Source organism: Hevea brasiliensis, chromosome 18 (assembly GCF_030052815.1).
Source record: "Hevea brasiliensis isolate MT/VB/25A 57/8 chromosome 18, ASM3005281v1, whole genome shotgun sequence".
Lineage (NCBI taxonomy): Eukaryota > Viridiplantae > Streptophyta > Magnoliopsida > Malpighiales > Euphorbiaceae > Hevea > Hevea brasiliensis.
In genome coordinates this window covers 51401380-51420223 of record NC_079510.1, presented here as the reverse complement: position 1 = coordinate 51420223, position 18844 = coordinate 51401380, and the positions used below count along the sequence as shown (strand labels likewise).

Below are 18844 nucleotides of genomic sequence, written 5' to 3'. Positions count from 1 at the left end.
CAATTATTTATAACATTTTAACCTTTCATATAATTATTTAAAATTTTTATATACTTAAATCAAACCCCCTCTTAAATTATAATTTTAATGAGTTATTACTGTTTCCAAGTACATTGATTTGGTACCAATTTGTAAAATTATTTTATTATAATTTTTAAAATTTTTATAATTAAAATATTTTAAATTTATATTTAAATTATTTTATTTTAATTTTTTAATAATATATTTATAAATTAATTATCTTAATAAAATATTTTAAATTTAACTTCAAATTATTTTATTTTATTTTTTTAATAATATATTTATAAATTAATTATCTTAATAAGATATTTTAAATTTAACTTCAAATTATTTTATTTTAATTTTTTAATAATATATTTATAAATTAATTATCTTAATAAAATATTTTAAATTTAAATTCAAATTATTTTATTTTAATTTTTAAATAACATATTTATAAATTAATTATCTTAATAATAATACCAAATAGATGAGCCAATTAATTTAAGATTAAAAAAGGGGGAAAAAATTTCCATTATCATCATTCCCATTGTTATGCTTGTCTTGCTCTTTCAACCAAATCAAAACGTTTGAGGCCTGCTTTATCAAAAAAAACACGATTTATATTTTATACCACAATTAAAAATTAATGAAAAATGATTTCTTTTTTTCATTATGTGTATATATTAATTATATAAGTTAAATTAATATTTACTGTTAAACTTAATAATTTTAAATTTATTTACAATTAAATTATTTTACTTCAATTTCTATATATACATTATTAGTTGGTGCAAATCTATCATCCGCCATCATCATTTGTCTATTTCTAAATTCTGAAGAATCTGAATTTAACACGTCTGTTAACGAGAAGAAGAAGAGAAATTGGATGATGCTTTTTTTTTTAAAAAAAAAAAAAAAACAAAGATGATTGCGCTATTTCCAAATAAAGCCGCAAAGAAATTTCAAAATCAGCACAATAATTACAAAACCATATGCAATCTGTTTTCTATATTTGTCGTATCTTAGCATGATAATCTTACGACGAGCCAATCCTCTTATCACTATCCTCTGATCCTTTTCCATCTTTTATAATTAACCCAACCTCATTAATTGCAATCCGCCATTGCCTAGATCACTTTCCAGTGCCCCACTCATGGAGTTTCAGGATGAACTCCAAGAACCCATTTTACAGTCACCGCCTCCTGATCCGCCTGCCCATTCTGAACTCGACTCCAGGCTTGAAAAGGTGCTGAACGATGACAAGTTGCCGTACTTCAACCGCCTCCGGTTGGCTTCTTGGATTGAACTTAAGCTACTCTTCCGGTTGGCTGCACCGGCAGTTTTCGTTTACATGATCAACAATCTCATGTCCTTGTCCACCAGAGCCTTCGCCGGCCACCTTGGCAATCTTGAGCTTGCCGCTGCCTCTCTTGGCAATAGCGGCATCCAACTTTTTGCTTATGGCCTGATGGTATGCACACACATATATTAGATAGAGTTTAGGGTTTTTCTTAGTTTGTTTCATGTGAATTTTTCTTCTTGCAGTTGGGGATGGGAAGTGCAGTGGAAACTCTCTGTGGCCAAGCTTATGGGGCTCATAAGTATGAAATGCTAGGCACATACCTTCAAAGAGCAACGGTTGTGTTAACTCTAACTGGGATACCAATGACTGTGATCTACCTTTTATCAAAGCCAATCTTGCTCTTACTGGGAGAGCCAACCAAGGTGGCATCAGCAGCTGCAGTGTTTGTTTATGGTCTAATACCTCAAATTTTTGCTTATGCAGTGAATTTTCCAATACAAAAATTCCTCCAAGCACAAAGCATAGTGAACCCAAGTGCCATTATATCAGCAATTACACTTGTGCTGCACTTATTGCTCAGCTGGCTCGCAATTTACCAGCTGGGGATGGGATTGATAGGAGCTTCGCTGGTGTTAAGCTTGTCATGGTGGATCATTGTTGGGGCACAGTTTATTTATATAGTGAAGACTAGTCGGTGTAAGCAGACGTGGAATGGTTTTACCTTGCAGGCCTTTTCTGGGCTTTGGGAGTTTGTGAAGTTGTCAATAGCTTCAGCAGTAATGCTGTGCTTGGAGACTTGGTACTTTCAGATATTGGTGTTGATTGCTGGGCTTCTCAAGGATCCTGAGATTGCCTTGGATTCACTTGCTGTATGGTAAGAAATTAAAGTCATTTTTTTTTAATCAGATAAAGTTATTTTAGCACCAATGACTGTGACATATTTAGAGTCGACATTTTCAAATATGTGATGTTTTGAGCCAGAATTTTAATTTTAAAAAAAAAAATCTAGCAGAAGCAAGAAAGAAATAACCATCATTTGACAAAGAAACTTCAATTATATAATATTGATTTAAATTTTAGTCTCTTTGAAGAATTTCCCATAATTTAAATTTTTTATTATTCTCACTTTATTCATCTAATTAATATTTCTTGATGTCTAAATAACATATAATTAATTTATTTATAGAATATACACTATATACGTATATTTTTTTCACACATATGGATGATTGAGATTGTGCATAATTTGATTGATTCAGCAAGAAGATTGGAATATGAAAACAAAAACACTATATATATATAAATTTTATATTCTAGTCAATTTATAGGGAATAAAACCATCCTATACTTTAAGAGTTACAGGAGAATTATCAACTCTTTTTGATGACCCATACATATTCTTTAGACAAATGGATGAGGTAATATTAAGCTCATATATATTCTTGTCTAATAGGACACTTAAGCCTGTTCAAAATATCTAGAGCTGAATATATACGATAGTTTGCTACATTATATGCTTGATCGGATGAAGGTCTCGATCTACTTGATGATTAATACCCTTTTGCACATCAACTCTTTTTGATGACCCATGCATATTCTTTAGAAAAATGGATGAGGTAATATTAAGCTCATATATATTCTTGTCTAATAGGACACTTAAGCCTGTTCAAAATATCTATAGCTGAATATATATAATAGTTTGCTACATTATATGCTTGATCGGATTAAGGTCTCGATCTACTTGATGATTAATACCCTTTTGCAGTATGGCTGTAAGTGGGTTGCTGTTCATGGTTTCAGTGGGATTCAATGCAGCTGCAAGGTAATTGATATATGAGATGAATATGCAATAGTTTGATGTGAAAGTGATAATTGTTATTTTCAAACAGCGTCAGAGTCAGCAATGAATTAGGAGCAGGGAATCCCAAGTCAGCAGAATTCTCAGTTTTGATGGTGAATTTGGTTTCTTTACTAATCGCACTTGTAGAAGCTATCATTGTGCTTGCTCTTCGCAATGTAATTAGCTATGCTTTCACTAGTGGAGAAACTGTAGCCATCGCTGTCTCAGAACTTTGTCCATTTTTGGCCGTCACCCTTGTACTTAATGGGATTCAACCAGTGCTGTCCGGTAAGAATTCCTCCATTAAGTGTAAATCTATCAATCAAAATCAAGAAACTAAATACATATACAGACAAACAGTATTAAAGAAATTTACTCTGCTTATAAAAAACAATAAATGAAATATAGAATATATAATATTGTTGGTATGCTAATTTATGTAAATTAGTATTAATCGTGTCATCTTATAATTGTGAAGGGGTTGCTGTTGGATGTGGATGGCAAGCATTTGTGGCATATGTAAATGTGGGATGCTATTATGTGGTTGGAGTTCCATTGGGTTGTCTTCTTGGCTTTAAGTTTGATCTTGGTGCAAAGGTATCCTCTCATACATCAATAGTATTGAAGTCGTCTTAAGAAACCGTAAAATTTTGATTGTAAATCCCATAAGAATCAATTGAAAAAAAAAAAAAAAAAAAACTCTCATCAATATTTCATGTTCCATTTTGTTTAATATTCATGAATTTAGGGAATATGGGCTGGAATGATAGGAGGAACTATGATGCAAACCTTCATTTTATCATGGGTAACCTTTCGCACTGATTGGAATAAAGAGGTAAATATTAAAATTACAATGAGTTACGATTTAAAAATATTGTATTTAATTTTTTTTAGTAAATTGTTTTTATTTATTTAATTAAAATTGCATGAAATTCAAATACTCCAAATTTTACAGTTCTGAAAATCATTTAATATTATTGACTTAAAGGTTATTATTGATAGAATATAAATGATAGGCTTCCATCATGCATGCATTTATGATTTATAGCAAGCAAAAGTGAAGCATTAATTTATGGAGAAAGCTATAATGCATTATACCATTTCTTTTGAAATGACCATACAATACATGACATCCAACAGATTTTCTTTAGTTGGCTAGCTGATATGCATTGAAAATTATTAGTTAAACAATACCTTCCTATATATAATTAAGTCTTCCTTTTGATCGAAAGTTTATACAGTGGAATTAATCCATGAAAAATGTCTCTCTGTTTCAGGTAGAGAAGGCTAGAATGCGTTTGGATAAATGGGAAGACAAGAAGGAACCACTCCTTAAGAACTGAAAATAATGCTCAAGTGTATTTATCACATATGCATGCAATGGAAACGGAGCAAATAAATCTGCTGAAGAAAAATTAACCACTTGAGCATGGGGTCAGGAAATTAAGCCATGAAACCAATTGGTGTTGCACTCAAAATTAAATATATAATACTATTTTTTTTTCTTTTTTTACTTTATTTGACTCTGATTGAAACTTAAATGTAAAATTTTATAATTTTTTTAATATCACAGTGTGTCGAATATAATTAATGATTAACTAGTCTCTTAATTGCTAGAATTAGTGAGAGCAAAATGAATTTGTTTTAATAATTGAATTATATGTATTAAATAACAGAATTTTAATAATTTATTTCTAATTCAATAATTAAAATAATTAATATATAACTATTCTAACTTTCAAGAGGATTAATCATCTTCAATGTAACACTTCTAATTTTTAAATTAATTATTTTATAGGTAGATATTAATATTTTATTGTATTTGAATTTTGAGAAATTATTTGAAATTTTTCCGATTTTAAAAATTGCGTTCGATTTTCTGAAAATATAAAACTTTAATGATTTTTAAAAATTAATTTAAAGACCACTTGGTAAAACTAAAAATATATTTGGACTCTACGAATTTTTTTGAGTTTTCTAAAATTTTTTCAGAATTTTTGGGCCTCGTTTCAATCCTAGGGCAGAGCAAAAATTTAATTTCGGGTGTCTTAAATCGAACCGACCGAATCAAATCGGATCGGCTCATTTTCTTTTCCTTCTTCTTCTTTGCACGCCCCCGACACCGTCCATCTCTCTCTCGATTTCTCTCTCCTCTCTCCTCCTCTCACCTCCCCACCGCCACCCCAGTCTCCCCAGCTCGCCGGCGCACCACCTAAGCCCTTCCCCCTCGCCGACCACCGCATGTAGGGCTGGAAAAGCGCGCCCAAAGGTGCTTAAGCGCACAGCGCGCCACTTCACCTTCCTGGGCAGATTTCGGCCAATTTGGCCATCAATCGGATCGAGTCTTGTGCCAAAACCCATATACACCTTGAGAGCTTTCTATAGACACCAAGAACATCAAAATCCTTAGAGCGGTTTGTCCAATTTTTGTCCAGGAAGTTTTAACCAATTTTGTTTTTTGGGCTAGATTTCTCGAAAACTGTAAACCCCACCAAAAATCTGAGAGTACCTGAGTGCTCCACTTGTCGAGAGCTTCGTGACAATACCCATTTCAAATTTTTTTGACATCGTTTTTTGGTGGGTCCCACGAGACTTCACAGTATTTTTCTGAGTATTAAATGAGCTTCAAAAATTCCGTAAAAATTATATACTAACCCCCCGTGTTGTGGGCTTCGCGTAGGTACCTTCAATTCGCGAAAATTCAACAGTCGCTCGGGTCTACAATTTCGGGCCCGACAGACAGGCTATCGAAAAAATTTCTAAATTGGGCCAAGGTTATAAGCTATCCCACCATTTTTAGACGTCCCGGATGCGTCTCCAGGGTTAGAATTGGCATAGGTAAACCTGAACCCTCACTTTTCTTAATTATCTAGTGCTTGATTTCGATTAAAAATCTATAAAATATTCGTGGTAGGTTAGAAAAATATAATTCCTTTTGTGTTAGCTCTATAATATTGCTAAGAACCCCGGGGCAAAGTTTTAGAATTTTTAGAGCTCATTTGGGTAGTTTTTGCAAAATAGGTAATTATAGGGACTAAATTATAATTTTTCAAATTGTGATTGTTGACCGTTTGGGTGGGCCTAGGAGGGGCCATGTGATGTGATTGAGTTGTGGATATGTGTCTTGTGAATATAGAAGTGTAATTTGAACCATTTTTCAGGTTGGATGGGTCCTAGGTATAGGGGAGACTCTATCGGATTTTCGGCATGACCTAGGGTGTCTTTGGTCTTTTTCAAGCTTGTATCAAGTCAAATATATTAAATAATTGCAATGAAATTTTTCAGGTGAGCAGGGACAGCCTTCCTCCTCCGCCTAGCCCCCGCAGTGAACTTAGTTAAGTCTGTGAGTAAAATATTAATTTTAATTAAAATTTCGATATTATTATATGTTCAAGCATGTCAATGCATCACTTATAAATATGTATCTATGTAGTTAAACACTAAGCACATTTTATATTGCATTCATAATTGATGAAGTGCCATGGATATTGTTTGTGATAATTTGGAGCGGTGTGCGTGCATTGACGTGCGTGTGGTATGGTATTGGATATGGACAGGATGAGTAGACACGACTTGAGAGACACTCGCTGAGACCCCGCACTTGGTTTATTAAGCGAAAGTCCGGCTTGAGAGACACTCGCTGGCAGAGGTTGGATTAAGAGAGCTGTATAAGGGATCAGCTCTCATATATGTGCTGTTTGAATAGTGTTGGGTGGGTGAGTGCTCCAAATTGCCTTTTTACTGCTATGATGTGGTTTGTATGAAAATTATGAGGATGTTACATTCCACTCCTTAGGACGCATTAACTTTAGTTAGCTATAAAAATTGTGGTTAAAATTAGTATTTTACTCTTTGAGTCGAACGCTTACTCCTGTTCATTTATTTTTCCAGGCTACAGAAGGATTACTTGTTGTGACTAACCTGCTCTTCTTCTTCACAGGTTAGTTAGTAGTATTTGATGTATTTTGTACAATTGAGTTAATTTTTAGATTCCGCATGTATTAGGAGTATTTTAATTAATTTGGGTCTGTAATATAATATGGTATTGAATTTATAAGATTATTAATTGCATGTATGACTGGGTTGGATGAGGGAGCTGAGCTCCCATTGGATTTTTGATATTATGAGCATGTGAAGGGTGAGCTAAGCTCCCCAATTTATTATATATTATGTTTACAAGTCGAGCGAGTAAAAAATTTCCCGTTGAATGGTCCATTTTATGGCCAGACTCTGTCCGGTTGAATTCTTGAAATTGGGCCCAAATGGGCCTTAGATTAGGTTGAGGAATAGTTAGGCTTACTAAGGGCCTCGAGGGTTTTACACTGGCCCAGGTCTTAGTGCCGGTCTGGCCCATAGGTTGGGTCATGACAAATGTGGTATTAGAGCTTAGGCTCTAGATTCATAGGGAATATATGTCTAAAGTTTTGGGAAGAGTCTAATAGGAGTCACATGCGGAGAATAGGGTCCACATTCATCCTTGCATTGTCATCTTTGCTTTTAGTTTCTGCTTTATACAATTGTGTGTAAATATGAGTCTATAGAGCTGTGTAACATGCCGTTTTGAATTTTTGTGGGCTAATGCTGCTGAATTTCAGGAAAATGCGTTAAAGCAGAAGAGTTGCCACTATACCAGAACGAGATGTGCCAGACGAGGTGTTAGCACAGGATGAGGCGCCTGCCCCAAGGAGGCGGGGTAGGAGACTTAGAACTGCTCAAGTAGAAGAGCAACCGCCACCAGTTCAGGAACAGTCTTTTATGGCCCAGGGTCCCATGGACCCAATGGTAGCTACCCTAGTCGGATTGCAAAGAACCATCGATATGATGGCATAATATATGGTCCACCCTCCCCAACAACAGCAACCCCCCGCACCAAGAGGGGAACCTTACAAACAAATAATTAATTTCAAGAAGTTGGTGCCTAGCACTTATGATGTGTCAGATGATACCTATCGATTTTTAGATTCCTGCAAACAGGCAGGGATGGAGTTGCAGTTGACTGATAAGAGGCTTATAGAGTGTTTGCAGCATGTACTGGGGCCAGTGCCAAGACAGTGGATGATAGACTACGTACTACCTTGTATTGAGGGATTATCATGGACCAAGTTTGTGGAACTATTCATCAATAGGTTTATGCCAGAAAGCTTCAGAGATCAAAAGCAGTGGGCCTTTGAGGCCTTAAGGCAGAATGGCAGATCCGTAGATGAGTATGCTACAAAATTTTTAGAACTGAGTAGATATGCCCCCACAGCAGTGGCTACAGAAAAGTATGAAAGTAAGGAGGTTCCTAAAGGGGCTGGACAGGAGGTATGCAAACATGGCCATGATGTCTGATCACTCTTTTGATATGGTAGTTGATCGAGCCCGACAGATTGAGATTAGCTATACAGGAGATGACAGTAGAAGGGCAAAGAAGAATAGAGTAGAAGGTTTTTCAGGTGTTCTCTACATGGGTACCACAGATAGCAGAGGTCAAAGTCACTACAGAGGAACGGGTAGAAATAATAAGAATGGTGGTTTTAAACACAAATCTCGAGGATCTGCACCAGGTATGGATCCAGATGGTGATCCTGATTCGAGTTCTGATAGTTCTAGGTGCAGTTCAGATCCTCCTTGGCACCTTGCACACAGTATGAAAGAGGACATTCAGGACCTTGTATGATGGGTTCAGGAGTATGTTTTCAGTGTGGCCAGCAGGGTCACTTTGGTAGAGAATGTCCAGTGTTCAGCAAGCCACATATGGGATCACAGGGTTCTGTTGCAAATATTCCTTGTCAATTGTATCCTGGTGCTTCCAGCATGGCAGGCAGTCAGTTCAGTGGCCAACAGGACCGAGGACAAGGACGACGTGGATTTGGAGGCAGGTCAGGAGGTAGAAGTCAATTTCAGGGTTCTGCAATGCAGGGTAGGGGTGAAGCTCAAGTTTTCACCTTGACCCACGTGGATGCTCAGGCTTCCAATGCAGTTGTGGCAGGTATTCTTCTAGTCTGTTCTTATGAGGCTCGTGTTTTGATAGATCCGGATGCTGCACACTCATTTGTCTCTCCTGTTTTTGCCGTGAGATTGGGTAGGAAGCCTACAACTTTAAAATGCCCCTTGTCTGTAGCTACCCCACTTAGTGACAACATAGATGTGAATATGGTTTTTTTGGGTAGCCCAGTGGTAGTGGATGGTAGGATCCTCCCAGCAGACTTGGTTCCTTTACTAGTAATGAATTTTGATATGATTTTGGAAATGGATTGGCTGGCAACTCATTATGCCACTTTAGACTGCATGAACAAAAAAGTGTATTTCCACATACCTGGTGTGGAAGAGTTTAGCTTTGATGGTGACAGGAGCGTGGCTCCATGCAACTTGGTGTCAGTAATTAGTGCTAGAAAAATGTTGAGGCGTGGGTGTCAAGGATATTTGGCATTAGTGAGAGATACATTTGTAGAATGTGTTAAAATGGAAAATGTTCTTGTTGTTAGAGAATTCATGGATGTCTTCCCTGAGGAGCTTCCAGGGTTGCCACTCAGAAGGGAAATAGAGTTTTGCATTGATGTTGTGCTGGGTACAAACCCCATATCAATGCCGCCTTACAGGATGGCACCAGCAGAATTGAAAGAGCTAAAGAAGCAGCTACAAGAGCTTTTAGTTAAGGGTTTCATACGTCTGAGTATTTCACCCTGGGACGCTCCTGTCCTTGAGGTTGTGTATTGATTATAAACAGCTAAACAAGGTGACTGTGAAGAACAAGTATCCACTTCCTCGGATCGATGATCTGTTTGATCAGCTCCAAGGGGCTAGATTCTTTTCCAAAATAGACCTACGATCAAGCTACCATCAGTTGAGAATCAGGAATGAGGATGTGTCCAAGACAACATTCAGGATAAGATATGGTCATTATGAGTTCTTGGTGATGTCTTTTGGACTCACTAATGCTCCAGCGGCCTTCATGGACCTGATGAACAGGGTGTTCAGGCTATTCTTGGACCGTTTTGTCATCGTATTCATCGATGACATTTTGGTATACTCTCAGACCGAGAAAGAACATGTATGGCATTTGAGGATGGTATTGCAGACTTTGAGGGAGCACCAGCTATATGCCAAATTTTCAAAATGTGAATTTTGGCTAGAAAACATCTCATTCTTTGGACACGTGGTTTCTAGTGAAGGCATTCAAGTGGATCCCAAGAAAATTGAGACGGTAACTGATTGGCTTAGGCCTACAACAGTCACTGAGGTGCGAAATTTTCTGGGCCTAGCTGGCTACTATAGGCATTTTATATAGAATTTCTCCAGGATAGCAACTCCCCTAACTAAGTTAACTCAGAAGAATGTTTCATTCATTTGGATAGATGATTATGAGGAGAGCTTCCAGAAGCTTAAGGAATGTCTAACTACCGCCCCTGTGTTGACATTACCAATGAGTGGTGAAGGATATATCGTGTACTGTGATGCCTCCAGAGTTAGCTTAGGGTTTATTTTGATGCAGAATGGAAAAGTAGTGGCTTATGCTTCAAGGCAGCTAAAAAGGCATGAGCAGAACTACCCCACCCATGATTTGGAAATGGCAGCTGTAGTCTTTTCACTAAAGATCTAGAGACACTACCTATATGGTGAAGTATGCAAGATATACACCGACCACAAGAGTTTGAAGTACATCTTTCAATAGAGGGATTTAAATTTGAGATAGAGGAGATGGATGGAGCTTCTGAAGAACTATGATTGTACAATCCAGTACCACCCTAGGAAGACTAATGTAGTAACAAATGCTTTGAGCAGAAAATCTTTTGGCAGCTTAGCGCACATATCAGCAGAGAAGAGACCATTGATTTAGGAAGTACATGAGTTGATGGATCAAGGTCTGATCTTAGATATTTCAAATGAGGGGGTATTATTGGCCCATTTTTCAATGAGACCAAACTTACGAGACAGAATCAGAGTTTCCCAGCATAGAGACCCGCAATTGAAAAAGATTATAGAAAGAGTACAGTAGGGTGAAGGTGGTGAGTTTAGATTTGCCAATGATGGCGCTCTTATGCAAGGTTCTAGGATATGTGTGCCTGACGTAAACAATCTCAGAAATAAAATCATGCGAGAGGCACACTATACACTGTACAAAGTCCACCCAATCTCCACCAAGATGTACCATGATGTGAAAGATAGCTACTGGTGGAATAGCATGAAGAGAGACATAGCAAATTTTGTGTCCAAGTGCTTGACTTGTCAGACGGTGAAGTTTGAACACCAGAGGCCGTCAAGGAAGCTGTAAGAGCTCCCTATCTCATAATGGAAGTAGGAAATGATCACTATGGATTTTGTGACTGGGTTGCCTCGTACGACGCAGGGATATGATTTGATATGGGTAATTGTAGATCTTCTGACAAAATTAGCTCATTTCTTGCCTATGAAAACCACATATTCTATTGCACAGTACGCCCAGCTCTATGTTCGAGAAATATTTAGATTGCATGGAGTTGCTGCTTCCATAATATCTGACAGAGGGCCCCAGTTCACTTCTAGGTTTTGGAGAAAGTTGCAAGAGGCACTTGGCACGTAATTAAACTTTAGTACTGCCTTCCACCCTCAGACAGATGGGCAGTCCGAAAGGATAATCAAAACACTGGAAGGCATACTTCGCATGTGTGTTTTGGATTTTAGAGGTCAATGGGATGATCAGCTACCCTTGGTAGAGTTTGCCTATAACAATAGTTATCATTTCAACATCGATATGGCACCCTATGAGGCGCTATATGGCAGAAAGTGTAGGTCTCCTCTGTGTTAGACAGAAATGGGAGAAGTGAAGGTGCATGATATAGACCTAGTGCAGTACACTTCAAAGATGGTTCCTTTAATCTATGAATGATTGAAAACAGCTTTCAGTAGGCAGAAAAGTTATGCAGATCCAAGATGGAGGGATGTAGAGTTTGCAGTAGGCGATTACGTATTCCTGAAAGTTTCTCCGACGAAGGGAGTCATGAGATTTGGAAAGAAGGGCAAGTTGACACCTTGATATATTGGACCTTTTGAGGTTACTGATAGAGTTGGAGTAGTTGCCTATCGGTTGGAGTTACCACCCAACCTTTCTCATGTTGATCCTGTATTTCACATCTCCATGTTCAGGAAATATGTCACACCTTACCCCTCTATAAGGTATAACATGATCCCGCAGTGTGCCCAATGAATTACCGTACTTCACCTACCAATAACCCATTAAATACGCTACAAAGGATTTTAAAATAATTTTCGTATTTTTTGAAGGCGGTGAATATTTCTAGCGGGTATTAAAATGTTTATTTGAAGTTTAAAGTTAGGTAAAATTTTTATCCATTTTTATTTTTCCGTAAGTTTTGTAAAAATTTCGACAGAGTGTCAACTATAATTAAGAAAAATAAAAAATTTTGACATGCAGAAAAAACACTTTCAAATAATGCACTTCATCAATTTTAACCACCAAATAACTCAAACTAACACAACTCAACTCAATCTCCACAATTCAAAACAAAATTGTCATATCAAATATTTCAAATTAATTTATACACATTGCATTCAAAATAAATAATTTACATTCACAATTTAATTTACAGACATAAAAATCCAAAAAATAATATTATTACAATTTACTGTACAACTGCTCAATTTTACATTAATACATATGACACTAAACTATTTACATCAAAATAAATTACAAGGGTATCAACAAATACCCATATAAAAATCTCCAAACTGTGCTTCTCTCTTACTGTAGCAGCTCACTCTGCTACTTTGCTATTTTTCCTATTTGCGACAGCAAAATAAAGCCATCGCTGAGTAAATATTGCTTTGTGATGTACAATAAAAATTTAAGATGTGGTGTATAAAATATTTATTGACAAATCACAATTCAAATAATTCACAATTTCTGTTCATAATTTTCAAAGCTCATACAACACAAATTTAGTCAAATAATTTAATAAACACAGTATTGCCAATTAATAATACCACTTAGGTCATGACACAAAATTTCTAAACTTTGCCGTATTGTAGACCACTACAATACAAACTCACCCCACTAATCGAAATCAATGAGGGAGGTAGCTAGCTAGCTAATGAGTACTCATCCAAACTCACCTTAGACTGGCAAGCCAGAGAGGGAGGAAAATGATCAAATATCAAACTTAACCCCACAAGTAGAGGAACATAGTAAGGGACTGTCATGCTAAGTTTGAATTAAAAATAATTTCAAATCACAATATTTAAATATTTCATACAAACAACAAGTCACATTTTATCTCAAAATTTCCATTTACAAGGTAGGTAACACAATAATTTTCAAATAAAATTCTCAAAGCCGAAATAATTAAAAACTATTCATATTACATACTAAATCAAATTTCAATAAGAAATACTTAAATAAGTTTATTGTGTACAAACCTCGTAATTAGTTTTTCCTTATTTCACTCTTGTCGATTCCTTTTCTCGGAAGGCCCCTTTTTCACTGAAGCACACAATTAAGATATTTCAATATTTATTCAAATTATGTTTAATCATAATTTTAACAATTGAAATTTGCATTTAAACTTTACTTATATACTCCCATAAATTGAATTCTTTGTGTTCTTAATTATGGTTGTGACACCCCTTACCTGTCTACAGCATAGCCGAGTAAGATATGTCATACAGTGTACCAGAACACCATATTTTATTTCAATCATTTTTTTTTATTCTTTCTTAATTTATTTCTAATGGTTATGAAGTGAAATTTGTGAAATATAACTCATTTAAGTCATTTATTGAAATTATAAATTTATTTGATGTTCCAAAAATTTTATAAAAAATCCGGCAGAGTACCGGCTATAAATAGAGAAAACAGTTCTTCGAAACCTGTGAAAAACACTTTCAATAATCATTTTCAATCATTCTCAAACTCCAATAACCATCAACATGGTCTCAACATTAGCAATCATTTCAAATTCTCAACATTAATCCACAATTTCATTCAAATTCAAAATCAACTAAAATTTCATGAAGATATTCTCAAATTATATTAATTAACAAAATTCTTCAAAATATGTACATCAACATATGATTACATAAATTTACTATTTACATGAGTTTATAATTTAAAAATCACAAACTACTATCTATTACAAAATGCAAAAACATAATTTCAAAAGGGATCTAAAGGTCTTACCACTGATGCACTGTAGATGAGAGGTGACTCTGACTCTAAGTAGATTTGTGACATCACCCAGTCTGTGGTCTGCTGAACTCTTTATCTGTCTCTCCAGAAGCTACGCGTGACAAAAAGCGACACGCTAAGTAATAATGCTTAGTGGTGCCAATAATAAAATAGAAAGAACTAAAAGGAAATAAATATGCAGTGAGTGTATTGATGTCTCATGCAGATAAATTTTTGATAAATTTATTTGGTACTTGTTATATTCATTATTTCATTAAATTTATCAACTTTCATTTTTGGTTGCCCAAATAACTTATACTGGATGACTGGACTAGATAAACGGGTAAACTGGCACTGGGTATCAAGTACCTCGGGCCGTCACACCATCGGTCACATATGTATCTCCCGATGTGCAACAGAACAGCTAATAAGTTGTAATAACATTAGGCACAAGGCCAAGTATCAACACAATGTCAGAATGGCTAAAATCCATGAAATCACAGAATAGCATAATGCCATGTGCAGCACTGCTAACCGAACCCTATTAGCATGCCAACCTATCCAAACCAATCTTGCTAGGTGTTATACTTTTAAATTTTACAATTCCTGAAATTTAAGTTTAGGTGTTACTATTCATTTCATTAGTCAATTAAAATGTTGACTTTTGCATAGACAATAGGTACATTGGTTCTAATACTCCCAACATATCACATTTTGCATTCTAAAATTGTTGGTATTGGTTGCCAATACCATTTCTAAGCTTAGTGCTAATTGTTCAAAATTTTCAGATTTCAAGCCTTGTGTTTACTGTTCTATTGGTCATTTTTACAGTAGGAATTTGGCAAAATTATCTTCATAAAAGTTGTTCTTTATTTTGTCTAGTTATATTTCCTTTTTTGAATCACTCCATTTGGAGTTTTGTAGCTCAAGTTATGGCCTAAACATCATAACTAGCCCGATTGGACAGAATCTAAAATTCTGGGCAAAACTGGTTCTGCCAGATTTGGTAACCTAAGTTTGGTTGACAATTTGACTAGGTTATGATCAGAATTTGGATTTGTGTTCTTCATGAAAGTTGTAGGTCTCTGTCTCATCTTTCTTCTTGTAAAATTTCAGGTCAATTGAACCTTTCTACACTAAGTTATAACCAAATGAATAAACACTGTTCATTTGGTCATTTTGCCCAGGTAGAATGCAAGTCACCCGGATTAGGGCAATTTTTAAGTCAACTTGGTTTGGTTTTCTGGGCAAGGTTTCTTCACCAAAATTGTGCCATTATATGTCTAGTTTCATGTTCAGTTGGCTTTGCACCAATTGAACCTCTATAACTCCAGTTATTGCTGCCCAAACCTGCTGGACTCATGGTCAGTCCTGCAGGTCAGCCAAGGCAGTAACACTAACTTCAATTCCCACTACACAAACCATTTCATTTCTCATTCACACATAACCAAATGGTCAATAGTTGACCATTAAAACTTACTTTCACTATTGCACGATCAAAGCCTCAATTTCATGCTCAAACCCTAACTCCAATTTTCAATTCATGGCATACACACACGAAACTCATACCAAATCACTTTATCTATCATCTATACTCATCAATAACATAATTAAGCCACTTAATTTCATCAAAAACCAACAATTCTTAAACTTTCTCATGGTTGTCAAATTTAGAAATTTCATTTACTCAAGTTTTTCTTTTAATTTCACACAATTTCTATTTGATTTAGCATGCTTACAAGATTAAAGAAAGAAAAGAATTTGTTTAGTGCACTAACCTTGAATTGGATACTCTTTGGGCTTGTTACAACTTCAATTTTTTTTCAAATTTTTGCCACCTAAAGCTTCCTCAAGGTGCTAGGTTAATTTTTTTGTGAAGAAGGCTAGGGTTTTTATGGTAGAATTGCATGGGATATAAGCTTTGAGAAAGCTTTAATGGTGGAAAAGGTTTAGGGAAGGGTCTCGGCTGGCTAAAACAAGGGAGGAAGACAACTGATATTTTTCAAATTTTATCTCCTTTTAATTGTTTTAATGTGTGCTTGTTGAATTGTAATTGGCCCACAAATTTTATTGCATCATGCTTGCATATGCATGATGTCATAATTGGGTATTTGATTCTATTTTCTTTTTCTTTCTTTTCTACTCAATTTCAATTTAATTTTTAGCAATATTTATTCATATTTTATGTCATAATAATTATTTACTTAACTGGACAAGTCGGCCAAAAATCATCTCTGAAGACGAAATAACCAAAATACCCTTTGTTTGGCTTAACAGACTAAAATTGTCACCGAAATAGTAGAATGTACGGAGTTGCTACAGGGAGGGTGTTACAATGGTGTTACTATTCATTTGACCATTGGGTCAAAATGTTGACTTTGTTATGCTTAATAGGTATGTGAATTCTAATTACACCGACATATCACATGTTGAGTCTTAATTTTGTTGGTATTGATTACCAATTGAAATTTCAAACACCCTAAGTGACATTTCAAAATTTCAGTTTTTGTGCCCTGTATTGCACTATTCCATTAGTCTAGTTACTTTGGGAATTTGGCTAAGTGTTCTTCATAAACATTATTCCTTATTGTCTTAAATTTAATTCCCCTTTTGAATCACTCCATTTGGAGTTATGTAGCCCAAGATATGGCCATTTAACTAAGGCTGGCCAGCTTAGTGTTACCCAGAATTTCTGAGCACTTTATTGGTTCTGGCAATTGTGAACAACTAATTTTGGGTGGCAAAATGACTTGGCTATAGGCAGAATTTGGGTTAGTGTTCTTCATGAAAGTTGTAGTGCTATATCATACCTTTCCAATGCCATAAAAATCAGGTCATGTGGACCTGTCTAGCCCAAGTTATGGCCAAATGAAGTTCATTTGGTCATTTTTGTATAGTGGCAGTGCACAATATCCGGATTTGACCTAATTATTCACTATGTTAATGTCATTTTCTGGGCATGGTCTTTAAATGAAAAATGTGTCATTATGTGTTTATTTTCATTTCCAATTGGCCTCACACCAATTGGGTTGGTAAAATTTTAATTTTGATCCCTGAAAGGGACCTAGGTCAAACTGCCAGATTGAGATCCCTAACCAATCTGAATTGCCTTTTATTTCTACCAATTTAGACACATCACAAATGGTCCTAATTGACCATTTCTAACCTCAATTAGGGTCAATTACATCAATTGACCATTTTCTCCAATTTTTCTCCCAATTACAAGAACTCAAGAACCCTAATTTTGTAATTCATTCCACTAATGAAATTAAAGTGCATAGGCCTTGTCTACATGCTTAATTACACCCAATTACATCTTTAATTTCATTACACTTATGCAATTTCTACCCCTACTATTGGCTGGCCGAAATTCCCTCTTGGCCTTATATGAGTAATTTGTTTGATTTTCACTTTAATTCTAAGTTACTTTAACTAGAAACACATGAATTTAACTAAAGATTTCAAGTTCAAGTTACTAACCTTTCTTTGGATTTCCAATTCACTAATTTCTACACTTTCTTCCAAAATTTCTTGACCAATCTTCTTTTCTTGTTGCCAAAGTGAGGTTTATGTGGAGAATTTGGGGGCTTTATGGTTTATTTGAGGGTTTAGAAAGCTTGAAATCAAGCTTTAATGGAGGAATAAAAACTAAAGAGAGAGAAGTGGGAGTGGACGGCAATGGAGTGAGTAAGACAACCAATTTTTCTTTTTAATTTTAGTATTTATCAAGCCATTTGACTTAGTCAAAAATTAAGGAAATGAAAATTTATTTTTGACATCATACATGATGTCACTAAGGTAATGTAATAATTCACTTTTTCTTTTCTTTTTCTATTTCCTCCATTTTTCCATTCTTCTTTAATTTAATTCTATATTCTGAAATTTTCATTTCTCTGATTTTATTGGACAGTTAGGTCAGGAGTCACCTCTAGGGGTGAATTGACCAATTTGCCCCTTGCCGGTCTGATCCGGTTTATAAATAATTCGATATTTCTTTCGGATCTCTGACCTATTTATCAACTCTTTTATGTGATTTTCTCTTTTCCACTAGGTTCGCAATAGTCCTTAGGACCGCGATGTCACAATTTCCCGTTCAAAATTAAGGTTAGGACTGACATCGCAGTCACTTCCCGGTAAGGTTACCCATCAATGTGACCCTCGGCTCATTTAACTTTTTATGTTTTATTTTTCTTATTTATACTTTACCATCTGGTAATCACTATTTATTTCCATTCAGGGCTTTTCTAGGTGACTTGATTGTGGTTCTAATCCTCTTAATTGTCCGGACAAACACCGGTCACCAGAATAGTGTAATTTACCAGGTTATGCAAATAGGAGTGTTACAAAATACATATTTGATCCATCTCATGTGTTACAGCCGGATATAGTAGAGCTGAAAGAAAACTTGACGTTTGAGGAGCAACCTGTAGCCATTGTGGACTACCAAGTGAGGCAGCTAAGATCAAAACAGATCTCTATGGTTAAGGTTTTGTGGAAGAGCCAGTCAGTGGAAGAATGCACTTGGGAATCAGAGCGGGGCATGAGTAGCAAGTAC

General features: G+C 35.5%; 1 protein-coding gene across 1 annotated transcript; it reads left to right on the top strand.

The window, feature by feature from the left end:
• Positions 1-963: 963 nt before the first annotated feature.
• On the top strand, positions 964-4765 carry LOC110638351 (protein DETOXIFICATION 40). Its single transcript, XM_021788902.2, has 7 exons — positions 964-1474; positions 1549-2180; positions 3072-3128; positions 3196-3434; positions 3625-3743; positions 3895-3981; positions 4424-4765. The coding sequence occupies exons 1-7, from the start codon at positions 1157-1159 to the stop codon at positions 4487-4489; spliced, it is 1518 nt and encodes a 505-aa protein (XP_021644594.1). The 5' UTR covers positions 964-1156; the 3' UTR covers positions 4490-4765.
• The last annotated feature ends 14079 nt before the right edge of the window (positions 4766-18844 follow it).

Excerpts from the sequence above, each read along its gene's own strand:
- LOC110638351 (XM_021788902.2), top strand. The coding sequence starts at position 1,157 with ATGGAGTTTCAGGATGAACTCCAAGAACCCATTTTACAGTCACCGCCT. Across the intron at positions 1,475-1,548 it reads TTTTTGCTTATGGCCTGATG|TTGGGGATGGGAAGTGCAGT; the intron begins GTATGCACACAC and ends TTCTTCTTGCAG. Across the intron at positions 3,435-3,624 it reads GATTCAACCAGTGCTGTCCG|GGGTTGCTGTTGGATGTGGA; the intron begins GTAAGAATTCCT and ends ATAATTGTGAAG.